General features: G+C 41.4%; 1 protein-coding gene across 5 annotated transcripts in view; it reads left to right on the top strand.

The window, feature by feature from the left end:
- The window catches only part of znf385a (zinc finger protein 385A), a 55020-nt gene extending 38192 nt beyond the window's left edge, over positions 1–16828 (top strand). For all 5 annotated transcript variants that reach the window (XM_076877985.1, XM_004558752.4, XM_076877986.1 and 2 more), the window contains 6 exons: positions 25–135; positions 5618–5792; positions 11994–12353; positions 15629–15813; positions 16077–16169; positions 16480–16828. In XM_076877985.1, coding sequence (XP_076734100.1) covers positions 25–135; positions 5618–5792; positions 11994–12353; positions 15629–15813; positions 16077–16169; positions 16480–16728 — 1173 coding nt within the window. In that variant the 3' untranslated portion in view covers positions 16729–16828. The remainder of the gene's footprint in view (positions 1–24; positions 136–5617; positions 5793–11993; positions 12354–15628; positions 15814–16076; positions 16170–16479) is intronic.
- Positions 16829–16988: the final 160 nt, after the last annotated feature.

Genomic DNA, 16988 nt, shown 5'->3' with positions numbered 1-16988 from the left:
CTGCTCTCTGTCTTTCACTCGCAGATGGACCCGGTGCAAAAGGCTGTGATCAACCACACATTTGGAGTTCCTCTGATCAAGACCAAGCGACCAGTCATCTCCTGTAACGTCTGCCAGATCCGCTTCAACTCAGAGGTAAATAAATAAATGACGACACACACACACACAACATCACTGCCTCTCATCTTGTTTTCATTTTCTTTATGGCACTGAAAATATTTTATTTTTCTCCAAGTAAGAATCAACCTTTTATTTGTTTCGGAGGACTGTTTGTCCTGGTTTGCTCCCCCTGGAAGCTGGAACTAACAAAGCGGATGTGGTGCGTTTGTTTGGGTTATGTGTTGGCCGTTGCGACCTGACTGGAATTTAATTTGTTTTAAGGCAGCAGTAGTGCACTGCAGCACAGAGGCTTAAGCGGTCCTGACGAATGTGTGAACGAGGAATAAAATTCTGTTGTTCATCAGTACTGATAAGTTTGATCTTAAAGTTGTAGATTTCCATTTCTCTCTATAGAAAATATTAAACTTTAAAAAGCTTAATTAACTGGGAACTCCTAATTGGAATTTATTTGCACGTTATACCCTCGGGCAATTCGCAGACACAACTGATGACAAATTAATGAAAGCAAAAAATCATATGGAAGTATTTTATGAGTTGTGATGCCAAATATTTTTTCTGTTTTTTCCTTTTTTGTGTCAACAAATAGGATAGACTCATGACAAAACCAGTACCAAATGTCATATGTGTAGTGTATAATTTGGCTGCAATACTCCCTATTCAGTGTTGCAGACTTCAGGGCCAGGGCGTTCAACCATCCACAATACACAACATTAAGGAGTGGGTCAGGGCTATATATACACATCAGATCTACAATCATGGTTTCCGTGTGGTCAGGGAGCTGCAAGGCTGTAATCATGAAGCTTCTCTTAGCCAGGATCTGTCCTGTATATCTTCACAAGAAACAGGAAACAGTTAACTCGAGATGTTTATATAATGGAATACTTTAAGACCCAAGGATTGAGAGCCAATACTGACTTTTAGTTAAGATGTGTTCTTTTGTATGAAGTTACAATCAATAAAGAATCTGAAGACTTTGAATATTAGATTTTATATTTAAAATATTGCCTAAAGAACAAGAAGGTACTTGCTGTGAAGAACCTAACCTGCTGTCCCCTGAAATCATATGAAGGTTAAAATTTAACCAAAGCAAGCGCAATTATTTAGAAGTATGCAGGGAGCATTTCTGCTTGGAAGCCATGTTCATGTGTGAATGATCTTTACACCAGCACCCTGCAGAGATTAATTTCTTCTCTTTGTCATTCACTGACGTCAGCTTAAGAGTGGTATCTGGCGTGATCTTCTCTGCTCAGGGAAAGGTGACTCTTTTCCCCTTAGTACTATATCAGTGTTTAGTGCAGTGGTGTGCGTTGCGAAGTTTGGGAGATATCAGGCTGTAGAGATGTCTGCTTTCTCTTGAATCTAATAAAACAGATGAGCATTTGGTGGTCAGAGAATCAAAGAAATACTTTTCTTTTCAAATCCAGCATCAGTATTTTTCTCATTCTGGGTAGGTGGATGCAGGGCCTGTGTGGTGGCTGTAGTTTGGAAAAACACAACAAAGTTTATTTGATGGCTACTAGAAAAAGATGTTGTTACTGTCAAAAATATGCAAAGCAACTAACATTGCCAAAACTCAGCCGCTCACCCCAAAATAACGTAAATGGATAAACAACACTACAAGCCAAGTAAAATATGTGTTACGACCGATTCAAAAGCCACAACATAAAGTAAAAACTGACAGAGATTGTAGAGCTATTGTTTAAAAATGACATAAAAATCTCAGCTAAAGCTTACAGCCCACAATGAGAAAAAAAAAGTCTAGTCCAAGTGGACCTTGGGGATGCCTATGTCCACACCTCATCAAATATACAATAAGCAATAAGCAATTAAGCCCTCTGGCAGTATTACTGCAAGGAGAGTAGATAGCAGGGGGATATATCATGTAAATTTAATTCGGCTATATACTGTCCCTTTAATCGAGTAAAAGTCTTGTTAATAAGTTAGTGTTTTTCCAGATCAGCTTTAACTCCCATTACCTGGACAGGTAAAAACATACTGCAGTACATCATCAATGTCAGACTTGCAGTCTTGCCCTAGGTGTGACTCCCCATCCACACTTTTTGCATCTCAGGCGTACAAGGCTGATGGGGTGGGTGGGCGAGTGGGCAGCGTGGACAAGTTATTGAATGCGATCACTTGAGAATGAGGCAATGTAGGAGCTTTAAATTGAAAGCATAGGTGTATCTACTAAAATCTCAGGCGAGTTTGAATCACAGCGATCTCGTCCCCAAGGTCAAAGTTTCCTTAAATTCTTGTGAATGGGATAAGTCCAGAATGTGGCTATTTAGAACTTTTAAATTGATACCATTTATGTATCTACTGGGAGAATGAGAGGAATACAGGCAGATGCCAGTATTTTTGTTTTTATTTGGAGATTATGTATTCTCCAAACACGCTCCTTCCGGTTGTCATCTATATAGGTTCCTCCAGTTCTGCAAGCTGTTCATTCTCGTTTACGTGCCCCACCCTTCCTCCCTCCTTGTTCTCAATTCTTTGACTTCTTCATTTCTATTTAGTGCGTGGGGATCTGCCGGGCCCGGGAGCCATTGCCAGTCCCCTTCGAGGCCTTTCACCAAACCGCAGCTCGATTCATGTCAAAGCATTCACTTACCTACTAAAACGCTGTCAAACCTAAAATGAGGACGTGGGCCTCTGAGCTAGTGAAATCAAATTCAAATGAATATATGATGGATGAAGATAATGCAGTGAGAAATACTTCAGGAGAATCTGATGTTGCATTCTCAGCTTCATTTTCAAGCTCGGGCACTGTCCTTGATGTAGACATTCTTTTCCTTTATCTGCCACATGTGAGCTGAAAACATTTTGGGTCAAAGAAGAAAGCGAGTGGGCTTTTTATGGAATGTCATGGCTACTGTATTTGTCTTGCTTTACCTCCTGTCTCCCACCCACGTTCTCTTCATTTCCCACATCATTTTGCCATCATTTCTTTCATCCCATATGATCATTCTCTACTGTCTCTCTCTCTTCTTTTGCCTGTCTCTCTCTCTCCAAAGAACCTTTTCCCCTTCTTGCTGGCTGTCTCCCTCTCTCATGCTGCATTATTTACTGTGTGGAAATGCCCAAAATTGCCTGCCACTACTTATTATAAGATGCATTCGTCAAGGGCATGGATTAGTGTCTGGCTCTGACAGCCCCAGTGCATGTTGGGAAAGTGGTAGAGAGGAGACTTGAAGGGGAGGGGCAGGAGGAAAGGATAAGGGGGGAGACAGTTTGTGCCCCATTGTCTCTGCATTGTGTGTGTCCGTGTAAAGAACTTAATGGTGGTTTATGCAGAATAACCTTGATGCCACGCTGCATTAGTGACATCACAGGCTCTGTGGAGCTGCATTGACCAGCGTCACAACTGCTGCAGTATGCTGATATGCATCTCTTATTTTCATCCGCTTCCTCCCTGCTCACGTCACGTTTATCTTTTCTCCTCCAACCATATTCACTTCGCTTCTTGCTTGCTTTTTGTCTCTCTTTTCTTTTTCTCCCTCTCTTCCTATTTCTTCCTTTAGAAATGCAGCTCTGCAGTAGCTCTGCTTTAATAACACAACTCCCCCCTCAGAGTGATGATCATGTAGGAAAGCAGTTGTTCACTTCAAACTCTCTGCATAATGAAACACATGCATCACAAACTGGCGTGGTGCAGATTTTATTCTCTCTGAGATTTGTGTCTCTTTATATCCTTTCCATTCTGAGAGCAGCTTTTTTTGCGTTTACCTTCTCTGACTTTCAGTTTCCTGTGCTTCCTTTTCCCTTCATTCTCCCTCCCTCCTCTCCGCCCAGGACCTCATAGTGACACTCAGCTGCTTGGTAGTTGATCCCTTTGACTTGCTGGGAGAAGTCAAGAAAACCTCTGTGCCCGCTTTGCCACGCACTGCCATATACCTTTTAATCTTCCCACATTCCCCTCTTCATCATGAGAGATTACTTCTCTTTCAGCAGTCTACACCTCCACCCCTTTCTGCCTGCATGCAGCTCTCTCCACCTTGATCTGTAGGCTTTGCAAGTGCAGGTCCTTAAGACCCCTTTGACAGGGTACAATTACAGCCTGATGTGTCATCCTGGTTTAAAAGAAACATGTGATCTTCTTACTTGCTTCAGCCAGTGCTCAGTGTTTGCCATGCCAGCTCGTTTGATAGATGCTGCCAGGCACAGGCACACACTCCCACAGACACACACAAAGCAAATATAGACAACAGGGTTCGGTAACATTACTCTGCCTGTTTTGCCGAGCCAGTCTATCGCCACACTTGAGCCTCTGGTCAGCACGATGTCCTAAGTGTCAGTCAAATTCCTGAGGCAGCTGTCAATGACTCATCCCTGGTAACCAACTGTAATCCTGCTACTTAATAAATATCTTCATCATTGGTCCCTTGATGCAATCGTTTGGCCGACACAGCACGTGCCATGGCACATCAGTTCACTTCACTTACAAGTGCAGTACTGACTGAATATGTCTGTATCAGCAAGTAGCTACTTATTTTTTCATAGTTGGACACATACTGTGAGAGAGGGGTGATGAAAAAAGGGGCCATAATCCTATATTTGTGTGAGTGTGAGTGTGAGTGTGTGAGAGGGAGTCAGTGAGCCAATGAAATAACGTGTGTTTCTGTTTTATAGTCACCATATTGTGAAGCCAGACAGCTATGTATAGCAACCCCGCATCACATACGCCGCATTTTACCCGACTTCCAAACATCTGTGCAGTAACACAGAGGCTAGAAACAGACTCCCATAATGTCCCATATTCTCTTCACAAATAACTCGCTTGTTTACTCAGTGAGCAAACACATTAGGCAGTAGAGAGCATGTCATCAGGAGATTGGACACAGTGACTTCCATAATAAATCTCTGCAGCATTTTTTGTCTTTGCTGGAATGCCGGCTGAGCGTGCAGATCCTTATTTTATATTTCCTGCCAGATATTAAAGACAACAGCATTGATGCCGTGTAGTAAGATGATGTATATTAAGATAAGATAAGATAAGATAACCTTTATTAGTCCCACACGTGGGAAATTTGTTTTGTTTTTTTTCTCCAAGACTGTGCATATTCTATAAGAAAGGGAAGAAAGGGAAGGCTTAGAAATGGACTAATGCGCCCTCCGGGCTTATATGGCAGTTTCCTGATCCTTAGGTTAGCAGACATGGCAACTTCAGCCAATCCTCCACATAACCTATACTGTTAATGTTTCAACACACACCTTCATAATTTGTTCTTAATTCAAATAAGGGGACAAGGAGGGCAGGCAGTCACTTCATCATTGCATCTCTCTTAATATCTTGCATGTAATCTATCTCTCTGTTCACTGCCTGCTGCTCATCATGACTTTAGTCCCCAGAGTATATTAAATATCGTGCTGTCATAATGGCATGCATGCATGCCAGGTGCCACACCGAGTCTAATTCCACCCTGTTATATACCTGGGCATCTTGGCATCGGTGTTCACTGATGAAATAACTTGTTTTCCTTTCCATGCTCTTCTTTAGAGCCAGGCAGAAGCCCACTACAAAGGGAACCGCCATGCCAGGAGAGTCAAAGGCATCGAGACCTCTAAGAGTCGTCCTCAAGAAGGAGACAAACCTCACACCCTGCCCCCCACCTCCTCCCCATCTCCGCCTGGAGCTCCTGGCACAGCCCCAGACAGTGAGCCCAGCAAAGCAGGTGAGAGAACAGAAAACTACTGCCACAAGCAAAAACTAGGAAAAGGCTCGGGAAGAACCTTGTTGAAATAATCATTTCAGTCCACGCAGGATGTTCGGCAGCTTATGGTCTTTGTCAGAAAATGAATGGAAAAATATGCAAGAATAACAAAGGCGTCTAATCACAGTGGCTCCGCAGCGTATTGCTGTTTTTATGAGCATCTCGTCTCTATTTGTCGTCGGATTTAGCCGCAGCACATCTTATAGTAGACAGTGCGGTTCCACAAACTGCTGAGACTGATAATGACTGTCCCACCTAAAATCTAAAAAATAAACATTTAATTTGGAAGATTAATAGCTGAACACATTTTTTAGTTGCCAGTATTGGGGGAGTCTTTTAAGTATAATTGTAATGAGAGTTCAGATGAAAATGTTGAAATTCAGAATATCGGGAAAGTTGCTTTGACCTTTAGGAGTTGGAAATAGCTGAAGCAATAAGTTCAAATTGCCTTTACTGCCTAGTCACAAAAACATATATTATTAAACCTAATTGAGCCTTCAAGCTCAAGTAGGCAGAATTATACAAAAGGAAAACAACCCCAACAAAATTTGAAAATAGACTGCCCTCCTCCTGCAGCTCTCCACTCTCTTTCTCAATACCCCGCCTAATAAAAGTATGTCCAGTCTGATAAAAGACAGACTTTTGGCTTCATGTGGGATTCAAGCTCTGCTTTTCCTCACCTGATCAGGTCTGAATTTAATTGGCCAGAGTCTTTCATAATGGATTAGTTTTTTCAGACAAGAGGATATTCAGGAGTCTATTTCCCATTCAAAACAATTACAATATGCCACAAAGTTTGTATGAATTTTCTTTTTTCCACTGACATCCAGACTATTTTGGCTTTTCCCAACTATGCTTCAAAACTTTTGGTCATTTAAAAAAATCCTTTTCAGTCACAGTAGGGTGTAGTAGAAGTAGACCTCTTACACTGAAATCAAACATGACATGAAAGGCTGATCGAATCATCATTACTGTGCCAGAGTTAATCTTCTGTGTTAGTCAAGATAAACAGCAAGACTTTATTTAGTTGTTCAATCTAAATCTGGTTTGTGTCAATCCATTTAGTCTATGAGCAGGAGAACATGGTATGGCAACATGGCAGTTTCTCTGCATCAACCGCTCTGTGGTGTGTGGTGTGTCTTTGTACAGTAGTAAGCTACTGGGAGGTACCACACCATGTATACCACATTCAACATAGACTACGTTGCCTGACCATCCACTTGTCAGTAAAGAGTCCTAAGACTGATTAAGACAAATGAATAAACGAAAATCTCATCCAGCCTTTAAAAGGACAGAAACAGCAGCTGATCTGACTTTAATGAAAAGTAATTAACTGTAAGCAGATTAATTTATTAGTTAATATGATGCAAGGCGTGATCAAAGCAGTGCAAGATCTTTCTTTAGCAAAGGATCTTTAACTTTGTTCCCGTTGTCTTAGTCTTTCCTTTATCCCTCTGGTTCATCTTTGCATTTCACAGTATAATTTAGAGGCTGGGTTCTGTGCGCGTCTGCCATTCTTCTCTGTGCACCAAACATTTCCATTCCCTTAGTGCCACCACTCTGGTCTCGGATCAAACGCCAGCCAATGAACAGACCAGTCGTGTTTTGGTGACATTTACAAAGGTTTCTGTAGCCTACTGTTTACCAGACATTTCCACCTTATTGATGGGAGGGCACAGAGCAAACACGATAAATTAAAAGATGAAACTCAGGTCCAGAAAAAGCCTCAATACAGCATGCCAGAGCGAAGAAGCAAATGTTTTCACATTTCAGTGTCTCTTTCTGTCCATGAACATAACACTTAAGGTTTTCTTATAGTTAGTCTCAGGCAAGTACCAAGGCCAGTCCTTTGTGCTGTCTTCCCTCATAGGGGATCTAAGGTCAGCTAAGATAAGTCCTCATTAGTGAAGCTTCCTGCAGTGAACTCCTAGATCATGAGAAGCCGAACAAGCTTGCAATGATCGAGCTCTGAAAGTAGCAACATGTGAAAAATGCCTTTTTCCAACCAAGGGTCTTTCTTGTGACCTTGGAACCTTGCCTCTTCCTGATTTTTTTGCATGCTTGTTTGTGTGTATATATGTTCGTGTATGCATGCCCTGAGTGTGATCTCAGTGGTTGGGTGGGGGGGGGGGGGGGGGGGGGGGGGTCTCTCGGAGGAGAGCCAGATGTCCATTTCAAAACTGGGAAACTACTGTCTGGGGAACAGACATTTTTTTGGGCTGTGGAGTTTTGGTGGAATTCACCTCATAACATAGAGCAGTATTTGTCTTTGATGCTGAGCAACATTTCTTATCAACAGCTTCTTTGTTGCTCTCAGATTTCATACAATATCAATGTCATTTTAGACATTCAGATAGTCTGGGCTACTATCAGATATATCGTTTGTGAAAAAGAATTCACCATAATTTGTGATTAACATATCAAAAACAGAGTACATATACAAACTTGCTGAGGGCCGAAACAGTGATAGGTTATTCAATATTGTTTAAAGAGTGCTTCTTGAACCTTACAGATTTTCAGAGCAGGTCGTGAGTTTTACACCAGTCAAAGGATATGTGGTTAGCGTTGTCCCCAAAAAAGGAGGCACTTGGCTCTGAGAAATTTGGACTGGTGAGCTGAGGTTTGGCTGAGCCTGCAAGTGATGGAGAGCCAGCTGTTGTACTGGAGAGAAACTCTGGTCTTCCCTCCTTCCTTCCTTTCCTCTTTCTCCCTCTGCCGTCTGACACTCCCATCCTAATGAGGGGCTCTGTTAAAACCACCCTGATATTATAGCACTCTTTGGTCCACACAAACATTCACAGGCGCACACACCCAAGGTCAATTAAACAGATGACTTTCATGTGAGGGTTCAAATTTCATGGCTATGAGGTGACTGTAGTATTGAGTTACACTGAGCTAATGTTTGCTCCATCCTCTGTCTGTTTATTGTTAGCATTTGAGTCTAATTGAGGAAATCTGGGAATTCACAAGCTTTTTACCTCCTTTGTGAATTATTTGATGAAACTGCCTGAAATAACAGTACCTGATATGGGATGACTGTGTGGGTGTGTTTATGTGTGTGTCCGTGTGTGTATGACTCAGGGTTCGGATGCAGGCCAGACAGGGAAAAGGCACCCAAATGCATTATGAATGTGGCTCAACTCTTGTAAGGCCAGCATTGAGTTTCGTAGCTCGTTAATCATTGAGAATGGGCATGATGGGGGCAGTGGTGACACTCAGAGTCATCCTGCCTAATCATGGCACACATGTAACACACACACAAAGAGACAAACCGCTCACACTTAAAGTCAGTACACTAGTCCTGCCGTAAACCTCCTGGCAGTTTTGCCTGACAAGTAAGATGATGACTTATAACTCTAAATACTGCAAGCATCTTTTTATGGGGGTGGGGGAACATTGGATCCATGAGGGGGGAGGGTGGGGATTATATTACATTAGTTTCTTTTGGCATTTAAAGTAAACAAAGCAAAAGTATCCCTGTGTAATTTTCCACCTACACACAACAGAATCATACCAACAATAACTCTCTTGTTTCAGTAAATAGACTGGTTTTTATATAACGCTTTTCTACTCTAAGTCAAACACTTTTTTACAGCTTGGCTCATTTACCCATTCACACCCATTTAAACAAGCACTTTTTCCTCTGCTTTTCCTATGCAAGTGCTATCTATCATTAACACATATTCATATGGGTTAGTTTCATGCCCAAAGATACAGTCTGGGGACTGTGCCAGGGCTCGAACCACAGACCACCAACCACCAACCTTCCGATTAGTAGGTGACCTGCACTACCTCCCAAGCCACAGCCACATACATGCAGTTTATGTGCTTTATATATGGTGTGTAAACATCACGCTGTATCAAATAATATTATATCAGACAAAATAAATGTTCACACTTCAGGAATAGGGATTAAGGATATGGATTGAAGAAAACACTGTATTAAATCCTGTAGCTTAAACAACAAAACTTTTCCACATGGACAGCATACCATACCAGCTTTAATTTCCTGAAGTGGATCAAGGCAATACAGGCATAGCAGGCCATAGTGTAAAGCATCTGGATTGAGTTATCCTTCTGTTGACCTCTCCCCATGAATAACACTGTCTTCTGTTGTAATTTGAGGTCAGCTAGCAGAGAGAATGGTCAGTTAGCCAATAGAGAGCCAAGTCTCATTAGAGAGTATCCTGTACTCTTAAACAATGGAGTAACTGACAGTGGGAATCTTGGGGTAAGAAAAAATAGCGCTTTGTATTGCTACCCTGAGAGGATGTTTCATGATTTAAATTTTAGTCAGTAAAAATGACATAAAAATATTTAATATAATGAAATATGATTTTCAGTGGATTGTGAATTGTTTTGGCCTGGAAGCCTAAAGGGGGAAAAGTGCATGACACATTTACCGTAGTGCTGTGTAAGGTGCAATAGTGACTGGATGTTGGTTTGGTGTGGCAGAACTCCAGGCCATCATGGATCATGAAGTCCCTCATTACTATTTGGCCAGCCAACACCATTCCCACTTGATTTTAACCAAAACCAAATGTTATAGATGTGGATTTGGGGTTTGTTTCTTAACATTTCTTTGCACAGACACGTGCCTAAGTGTGCATAAAGCTCATAACAGTGCGGATAACTACTTTGGTTTTTCTGTTATGCTGCCTTTTTGCACTTACAGGTACAAGCTCTTTACTCAGCTTAACATGTTCAGTCAGTGCTGTGAAAAAGTGGGCATATTATGAGTCATAAACCTCAAACAGCACTTTGATCCAGGACTGCTTTATGGGATCCTCAATGCCACATAGAGCTAGAGATAGTCCTTTTTTTCTTCTTTTTAACGGAACATCTGTTTGAGAAATGCTCTGTGCAGCCAGCAGCTCTGCAGCTGGAAACTTCCAATCTGGAAAGAGAGGGAATTCTAATCTTGGAAAGTAGTGGAATGGAAAGCACTTACAATGGCATCTTCATGAGAGATGATGCAATGGGGTAGCCAGGCCAGAATATACCAAACAATATAAAGTCATAAGACTAAAAGTGGAACAATAGATAAACATATCATGGTCTCTGTCATGTGAAAAAATCACATGCTCTGTGAACGCATGATAGAATCTATAAAAGGAAGTTAAGCAATTAGAGTGAATTTTTGTTTTCTTCCCAGAAAATATCATATATCATCCCTTTAGTACCCTAATCCATAGAGACCTGGTTTTGACGCTGTATCCTGTGGAGTGGAGTTTGGAGAAAGACCTTATAGTCCCTGCTAATGAGGGTAGCTCTGAATACTCCATCCAAATTTAGATGTCTTTCTTCAGCTAACACTGAGTGCTTAGTGAATGCCGAAAGCTCAAAGGTATGTGGGTGGCTAGTCCGAAACGTATACTGTATATAAACATGTTGTGCGATAAATACAGAAAATGTAACCATGAACATGTGCAGTGAGGAAGCTATAGAAAGAAAATCAGAGGGCATGGAAAAGAAAAAGTGAGAGGAGCGCTCACTTAAAGATATTTTCTTTGGATTGCATGTATTGCTCGTTGACAAAGCAAATGCCATTATTACTTCTATCCCAGCCAAAAATAACGGGGGTGGGACAGAGGGGAAAAGCCAAAACATGCTCAGGTTCAATTATCTGCTTCCTTGGAAACATTTCAATAAGATGAGCCCACAGCACTGACAAATTGACTTGAAAACTTCAAAAAGCTTGGAAACATTAAACGCTTGCCCATCCGTTCTTATATTTGGGTCATATGGTTTCCTCCTCTGATCTACTTTATGTGTAACTCAAATTAAAAGGAACTCTTTTGACCAATTATGGGTTGCAGTATAGGAAATAAAAAGCACTTCTAAATGTGCTTTATGCGCTTTATGTTGGTTGTTCTGATCTATAGAGCAGACTTTGGCTTCCATATTTAATTGGGAGTGGTAGGGATGTGGTTACACAGAGTTTCCATGTTTTTTTTTATTGCTGTTTGACTTGTGAACTCTTTGTTCTTCGTAATCATCTTTATTTAGTTATTTAGTTTTACATTTAATGTGTTACTTTCAAGCTGGGGTAGGCTCCAGCTATGGTAAGGATTAGCAGAAGACAATGGATGGATGGATGTGACTTTCATTATAATTTCCTTTGTTTGTCTGTTTTGTTTTTGTTTGGTTTTTTTTTTTTAGATGAAACACGGCTTATGTCACGGATAAATGGACCCTTACTGGCACCGGGGCCCCTTCCACCTCTTCAAACCCCACCTACCCCACCCATGGACTCCCCTGTGCCATCAGTGTGCCCTCTCATTCCCACCCCTACTCCTCCACTGGTCCCCCCGACCTCTTCTTCCCCAGGCTGCGGGAGCAGCCTCACCAACTCAGAGCAGGTTGGATCAGGAACCCCGGTTTCAGGAGCCGTTGGCATTTCGGCTTCAAACAGCCCATCCAACCCAGAGACCGAGGAGGACAAGGCCAAGAAGCTGTTGTACTGCGCACTGTGCAAGGTGGCTGTGAATTCCTTGTCACAACTGGAGGCGCACAACAAAGGTCAGTAATCTCTGAGCAATGATATGCTGAAATAGTTGAGCTTTCCTGAATTTAGCGGGAAATACAGTCATCTGGAATTAACTGTGGCGCCTTTCTTGTTCTGATGAAGTTTGGCTTGGATTCCTCTCTGTTTGCACAAGCCACAGTGTTTTTGATGGAAACAAAATGTATCACATCCTGCCTGGACTTTAGCCAAGAAATACACATGCAAACACTTGCAGAGATGTTGTTTTGAATTCCTAAGGAAGAAATTCAAAATCACAAAAAGTAGCAAGTCTAAACAATTTGTTTTTATTTTTCTTTTTTTTTGCATTTCCAGATAATCAACTGAAAGAATTGCTCAGTTTGTTGAAAGCCCAGTTTGAATTTCACTGAGGCTGTTGTGCACTTGAATTGGCAGCTATAGTTTTGTATATTTTACAGTGTGTAAGAGTTGTCTTTTAAACAACTCCCAAAGTATCTACTGAGTTCCTGGAATTATCGCAGTAGCCCTAATGCAAATTCAGTAATAATGAGAATGATGATTAAAAACACATTACTGAGTTGTTGTAGCATCTCATAGGTACTAAAACAGAAGGTGTTATGTGAAAAAAATTTAATTTTTGAAGACTTTATGTTATAAATTTACACTCGGTTTTATCAAACCTTAACATATTTAGTGTATTTAAAAATGGCACTGGTAAGTTTCTTTGCTTTTGTTAATTTAGTAGAGAGCATTAAAAGTATACTAATTAGCAGATGAATCACTTTAATATTGACATGCTTGGCCGCTGTAACCAAGGATTGCTTGTTTTCAAGGGTCATCTGTACCTCACCTGTGTCAGTCCAGTCTTTAATACTGGAATCCCAGCCATTGTCAAGCCTACGTTCTTATTTTACTCTTGGCACAATTAGTGTAAATATACCTTCCCCGCTGAAAGATTCGATTTTAGCAGCGGGGAGCATCCAGAAGAAATGTGATGTTTAAGGTGTTAAAACCACAGCATGAATGAGAAAATAAAAGGAAATGTTGGTTATTGTGTGGGTGAGCTCACCATAATATGGGTTTAAATATTCTGTCAGACGGCTTTCACACGACAACACTTTCATGGTTACATATACCTCGAGGAACTGGCTGCATCCTATAATCCTTTCTGCACTGCATACTTGGATAGCTGCTGCATGTCTCACAGGACAATATGTATGTGCTGGGCTTTCTATCTGTCTTATGGGAGTATAGTATATGCACATGCACATGTATGAAGTACACTTAAACTTCACCACAGACAGAGGCCCCAAATAAACCTTATAAAGGACTGACTCCTCTCTGCTTAGAGTACTCTCAGCCTGAGCCGGCTGAGTCAGACATGAAAGCAGGTGATAAATGCTGCACTTATAATATTGCCATAGCATTCACTAATATGTATATATTACCTTTTGTATATTTTGGAAATTCATATTTTTTGACCCTCTGATTACTAGTTTATCAATTTCCCAAAAACACATCAGTATTTTTGTGTTGTATCTGTCTGCAAGAAAACATTTGCACATTTACTGTGTTTATAGTATTAAAAAAGATCATAGACAGCTTAAACATGATCCTGGGTCAAAGCCTGCTGGCACCCAGTGGGCTCCAGAGTTCAAACCCTGAATGACTAAAAGTTGAAATAGCTAAAACTGCACGAGGAAAGCCATCTGGAAACAATCAAGTTCACTCATTCTAAAAATCAGAGCTGTGTGTATTAGCAGGGTTCAAAAATGGAAGCATATGTCACACAGACACCCAGACATGAACAGTGTGCGTGGCACACCATGACCTGCCCAAAACCATGAAAACAGGAATAAAGATTTGTAAGTCATGTTACTTCATGTAACGTTCATGCAACAATGTTGTCCCCTTTTGTTTGGTTTACACCCTGAGTCAACTTTGCAAAGACAAAAAAAAATTCCACTGGGCCAGCCATTGCCAGACCAAAATAGAACAAAAGCAAAAACAGGCACCCAAGAGCACATTTTTGGCCACAAGCAAACCTTTCTCCACACTGAAGCCCACAGCCTCCATGCTCCCCACTTCCACCCCACCCAGATGACTTGTCCAACTTCTGTAACCTTAACACTGTTCAAAGGGAATTTAGGGAGTGGGGCAAATTAGTATTTCAAAGTCAGAGCCAAAGACAGTTGAATGCTGTTTTTCAGTGTAGTGGAGCATTGCAGTAAAATGGAGTGGGAGGTTTCATCCAAGTACAAAATGTGTGATTATTTAATGAGAGACTATTTTAGCACACACAATAATATGCAGTATGCAAAAACATATTTCTCTATGATGTCCTTTTTGCAGCTGCAGCTAGTCGAGGACTTGTCCAAATGAAGAACATATTGTTAATAGGAAATTAGCTTTTTATTTATTTATTTTCATTTTTTGACTCATGACTGAGTAGATAACGTCATGCCAAATGGGCTCTGTCGAGCAAACATCTAAAGGGGCTAATCTGTTTTTATGTCAAACGGCTTCATTTCCGAGAAACGGCTCTAGGAGCTTCAGTAATATATGTCTAGTTGCTACAATCTGCTATGTAACCTGCCCTGTTTCTTTGCTCAGCAGTGTTAATGTTTGGAATAATACTGATCTCTTCAAACGGTACAAAGCAGGGTGCCATGCTCTTACAGCATAACGAATGCCTGATTGAAGAGCCATTTAAAGAGCAGACCAAGCCTGCATCTCATAAAAATGTGCTCCTAAATTTCCAAACACTGACATTTATTGTCAGTGTTTTTTAATGTTCTATTAAAGGCTCAGTGATTCACGTTTTCATTGATAATGCCAGATGTGGATCATGGATAATGGATGTAATATTGTACAGTACACACTATTTGGCCTTATCCTACGCACTCCACTGAGTCAAACATCATGAATCACTTATATTATTAGGTTATTATTAGAAAGGCTTTGAGTTGACCTTCCCGATCACTAACTGCACAGATGGGTGACTGCTGCCCTCCTGTGGGGAAAGCTTTGCTCTACAACTTCAGGCAGAATTCATTCTTTCTGTTGTGCTGTGCTATGTGGTTATTCAAGCCAGTGGATTGTAGTTGTGGTTGTTTCTTTTTTTCGGCCATGATGTGACATTTTTCACTGTCTTTGTTCTGCAATGTTAACTACAGAGAAATTCTGTCCAGTCTCATTTTACTTCAGACAGGTGGAAGCAGTATGACTCATATGTTACAATTAATGTTTCGCTGGCACCTTATTATTTCATTTTATTATATTAGCTTTTAAATTCTTTCTTTCTCTGCAGGTACGAAACACAAAACTATCCTGGAGGCACGGAGCGGGCTGGGTCCTATAAAGGCATATCCCCGCCTGGGCCCCAAGCCCAGTGGAGAGCAGGGAGGAGGGCCGGTGGACCCCAACACTCAGGAACGAACCTTCCACTGTGAGATCTGCAATGTGCGGGTCAACTCTGAACTGCAACTAAAACAGGTAAGGTAGCAGTGGATATATTTCTGTACCTAAAATCTAAAGATTAGACAGGCATTTAGATTTGATTTTTTTTGTTAAGCACAAGATCAATTCAGTGGTCAATATTCTAAATTTTAAATTATGTTGTTTTATTCATGTTTATTCAAGTTAAACAATTGTGTAATTACATAGCTGTATTTTTTCATTATGTTTTCTCCAGTCAGTGTCCATGGTGTAAGGCAATAGGAAAAGTAATGCAGTTTTCTGTGATCTTTATTTTTTAGCACATATCAAGTCGAAGGCACCGGGATGGTATGGCGGGCAAGCCTAACCCTCTCCTCAGCCGACACAAGAAGCACAGGGGAGCTGATCTAACGGTAACATTTTACTGCTGATTTTTAGCTCCTATGACAAAGCACACCTGAACTCCAGAGATCAGATAGCCAGTGATACTTAAGGACATTAAGGTTGTGAAGCTTTGGAGTTGGTTTGATCTCCACAAAAGCCCATCAGGTGTTCTGTCTTCATCCTCCTACCTCAACCTAACTGAACTTTCTGAATTACAAAAGTGCATGGTGTACAGTTGTTTCACTTGCATGTGTTGACCTTCTGAAACTAATCAATGTTACCCCCCCCCCCCTCCCTCCTTTCTCTCTTGTCTTGTACTGTTATTGATTCTGTTTTTAGTCTTCTTTGACCTTCTCCAAGGATCTCACCAAAGCTTTGGGTGCCGGGCTGCTGCCCAACCCTTTGGCGGTTGCGGCAGCAATGGCCGCCGCAGCGTCCTCAAACCCACTGGCTCTCCGCGCGGCTGCTCCCGCACACCATCCACCTCATCACATTTTGCAAGGCCCGCCTCTCAGCCACGCAATCCTGAGACCTGCCCCGGGGCCCATCCGCACCACTCACGGGCCAATCCTCTTCTCTCCTTACTGACACATAACCATCTGACTTCAGCCAGTCAGGAACATCCACTCCAAAAGCACACTGTGAAGCTACAAACATGATCAACTAACAGCAATTGATGGGGGGGGGGGGGGGGGGGGGGGGGGGGGGAATCTGATAATATAAATATCTGACTGAGAGAATAGCAAGGGAACAGTGGAAAGGAGTACAAGTCTCTATTTTTCCCTTTACCTGAAACTCTCCATTCACTCTCCCTCCATTTCAAAAGACTTTTTGAGTGATCTGCAGAT

The sequence above is a fragment of the Maylandia zebra genome, linkage group LG20, assembly GCF_041146795.1.
Source record: "Maylandia zebra isolate NMK-2024a linkage group LG20, Mzebra_GT3a, whole genome shotgun sequence".
Lineage (NCBI taxonomy): Eukaryota > Metazoa > Chordata > Actinopteri > Cichliformes > Cichlidae > Maylandia > Maylandia zebra.
The sequence above is the reverse complement of the archived record's forward strand: the minus strand, read 5'-3'. Positions and strand labels throughout refer to the sequence as shown.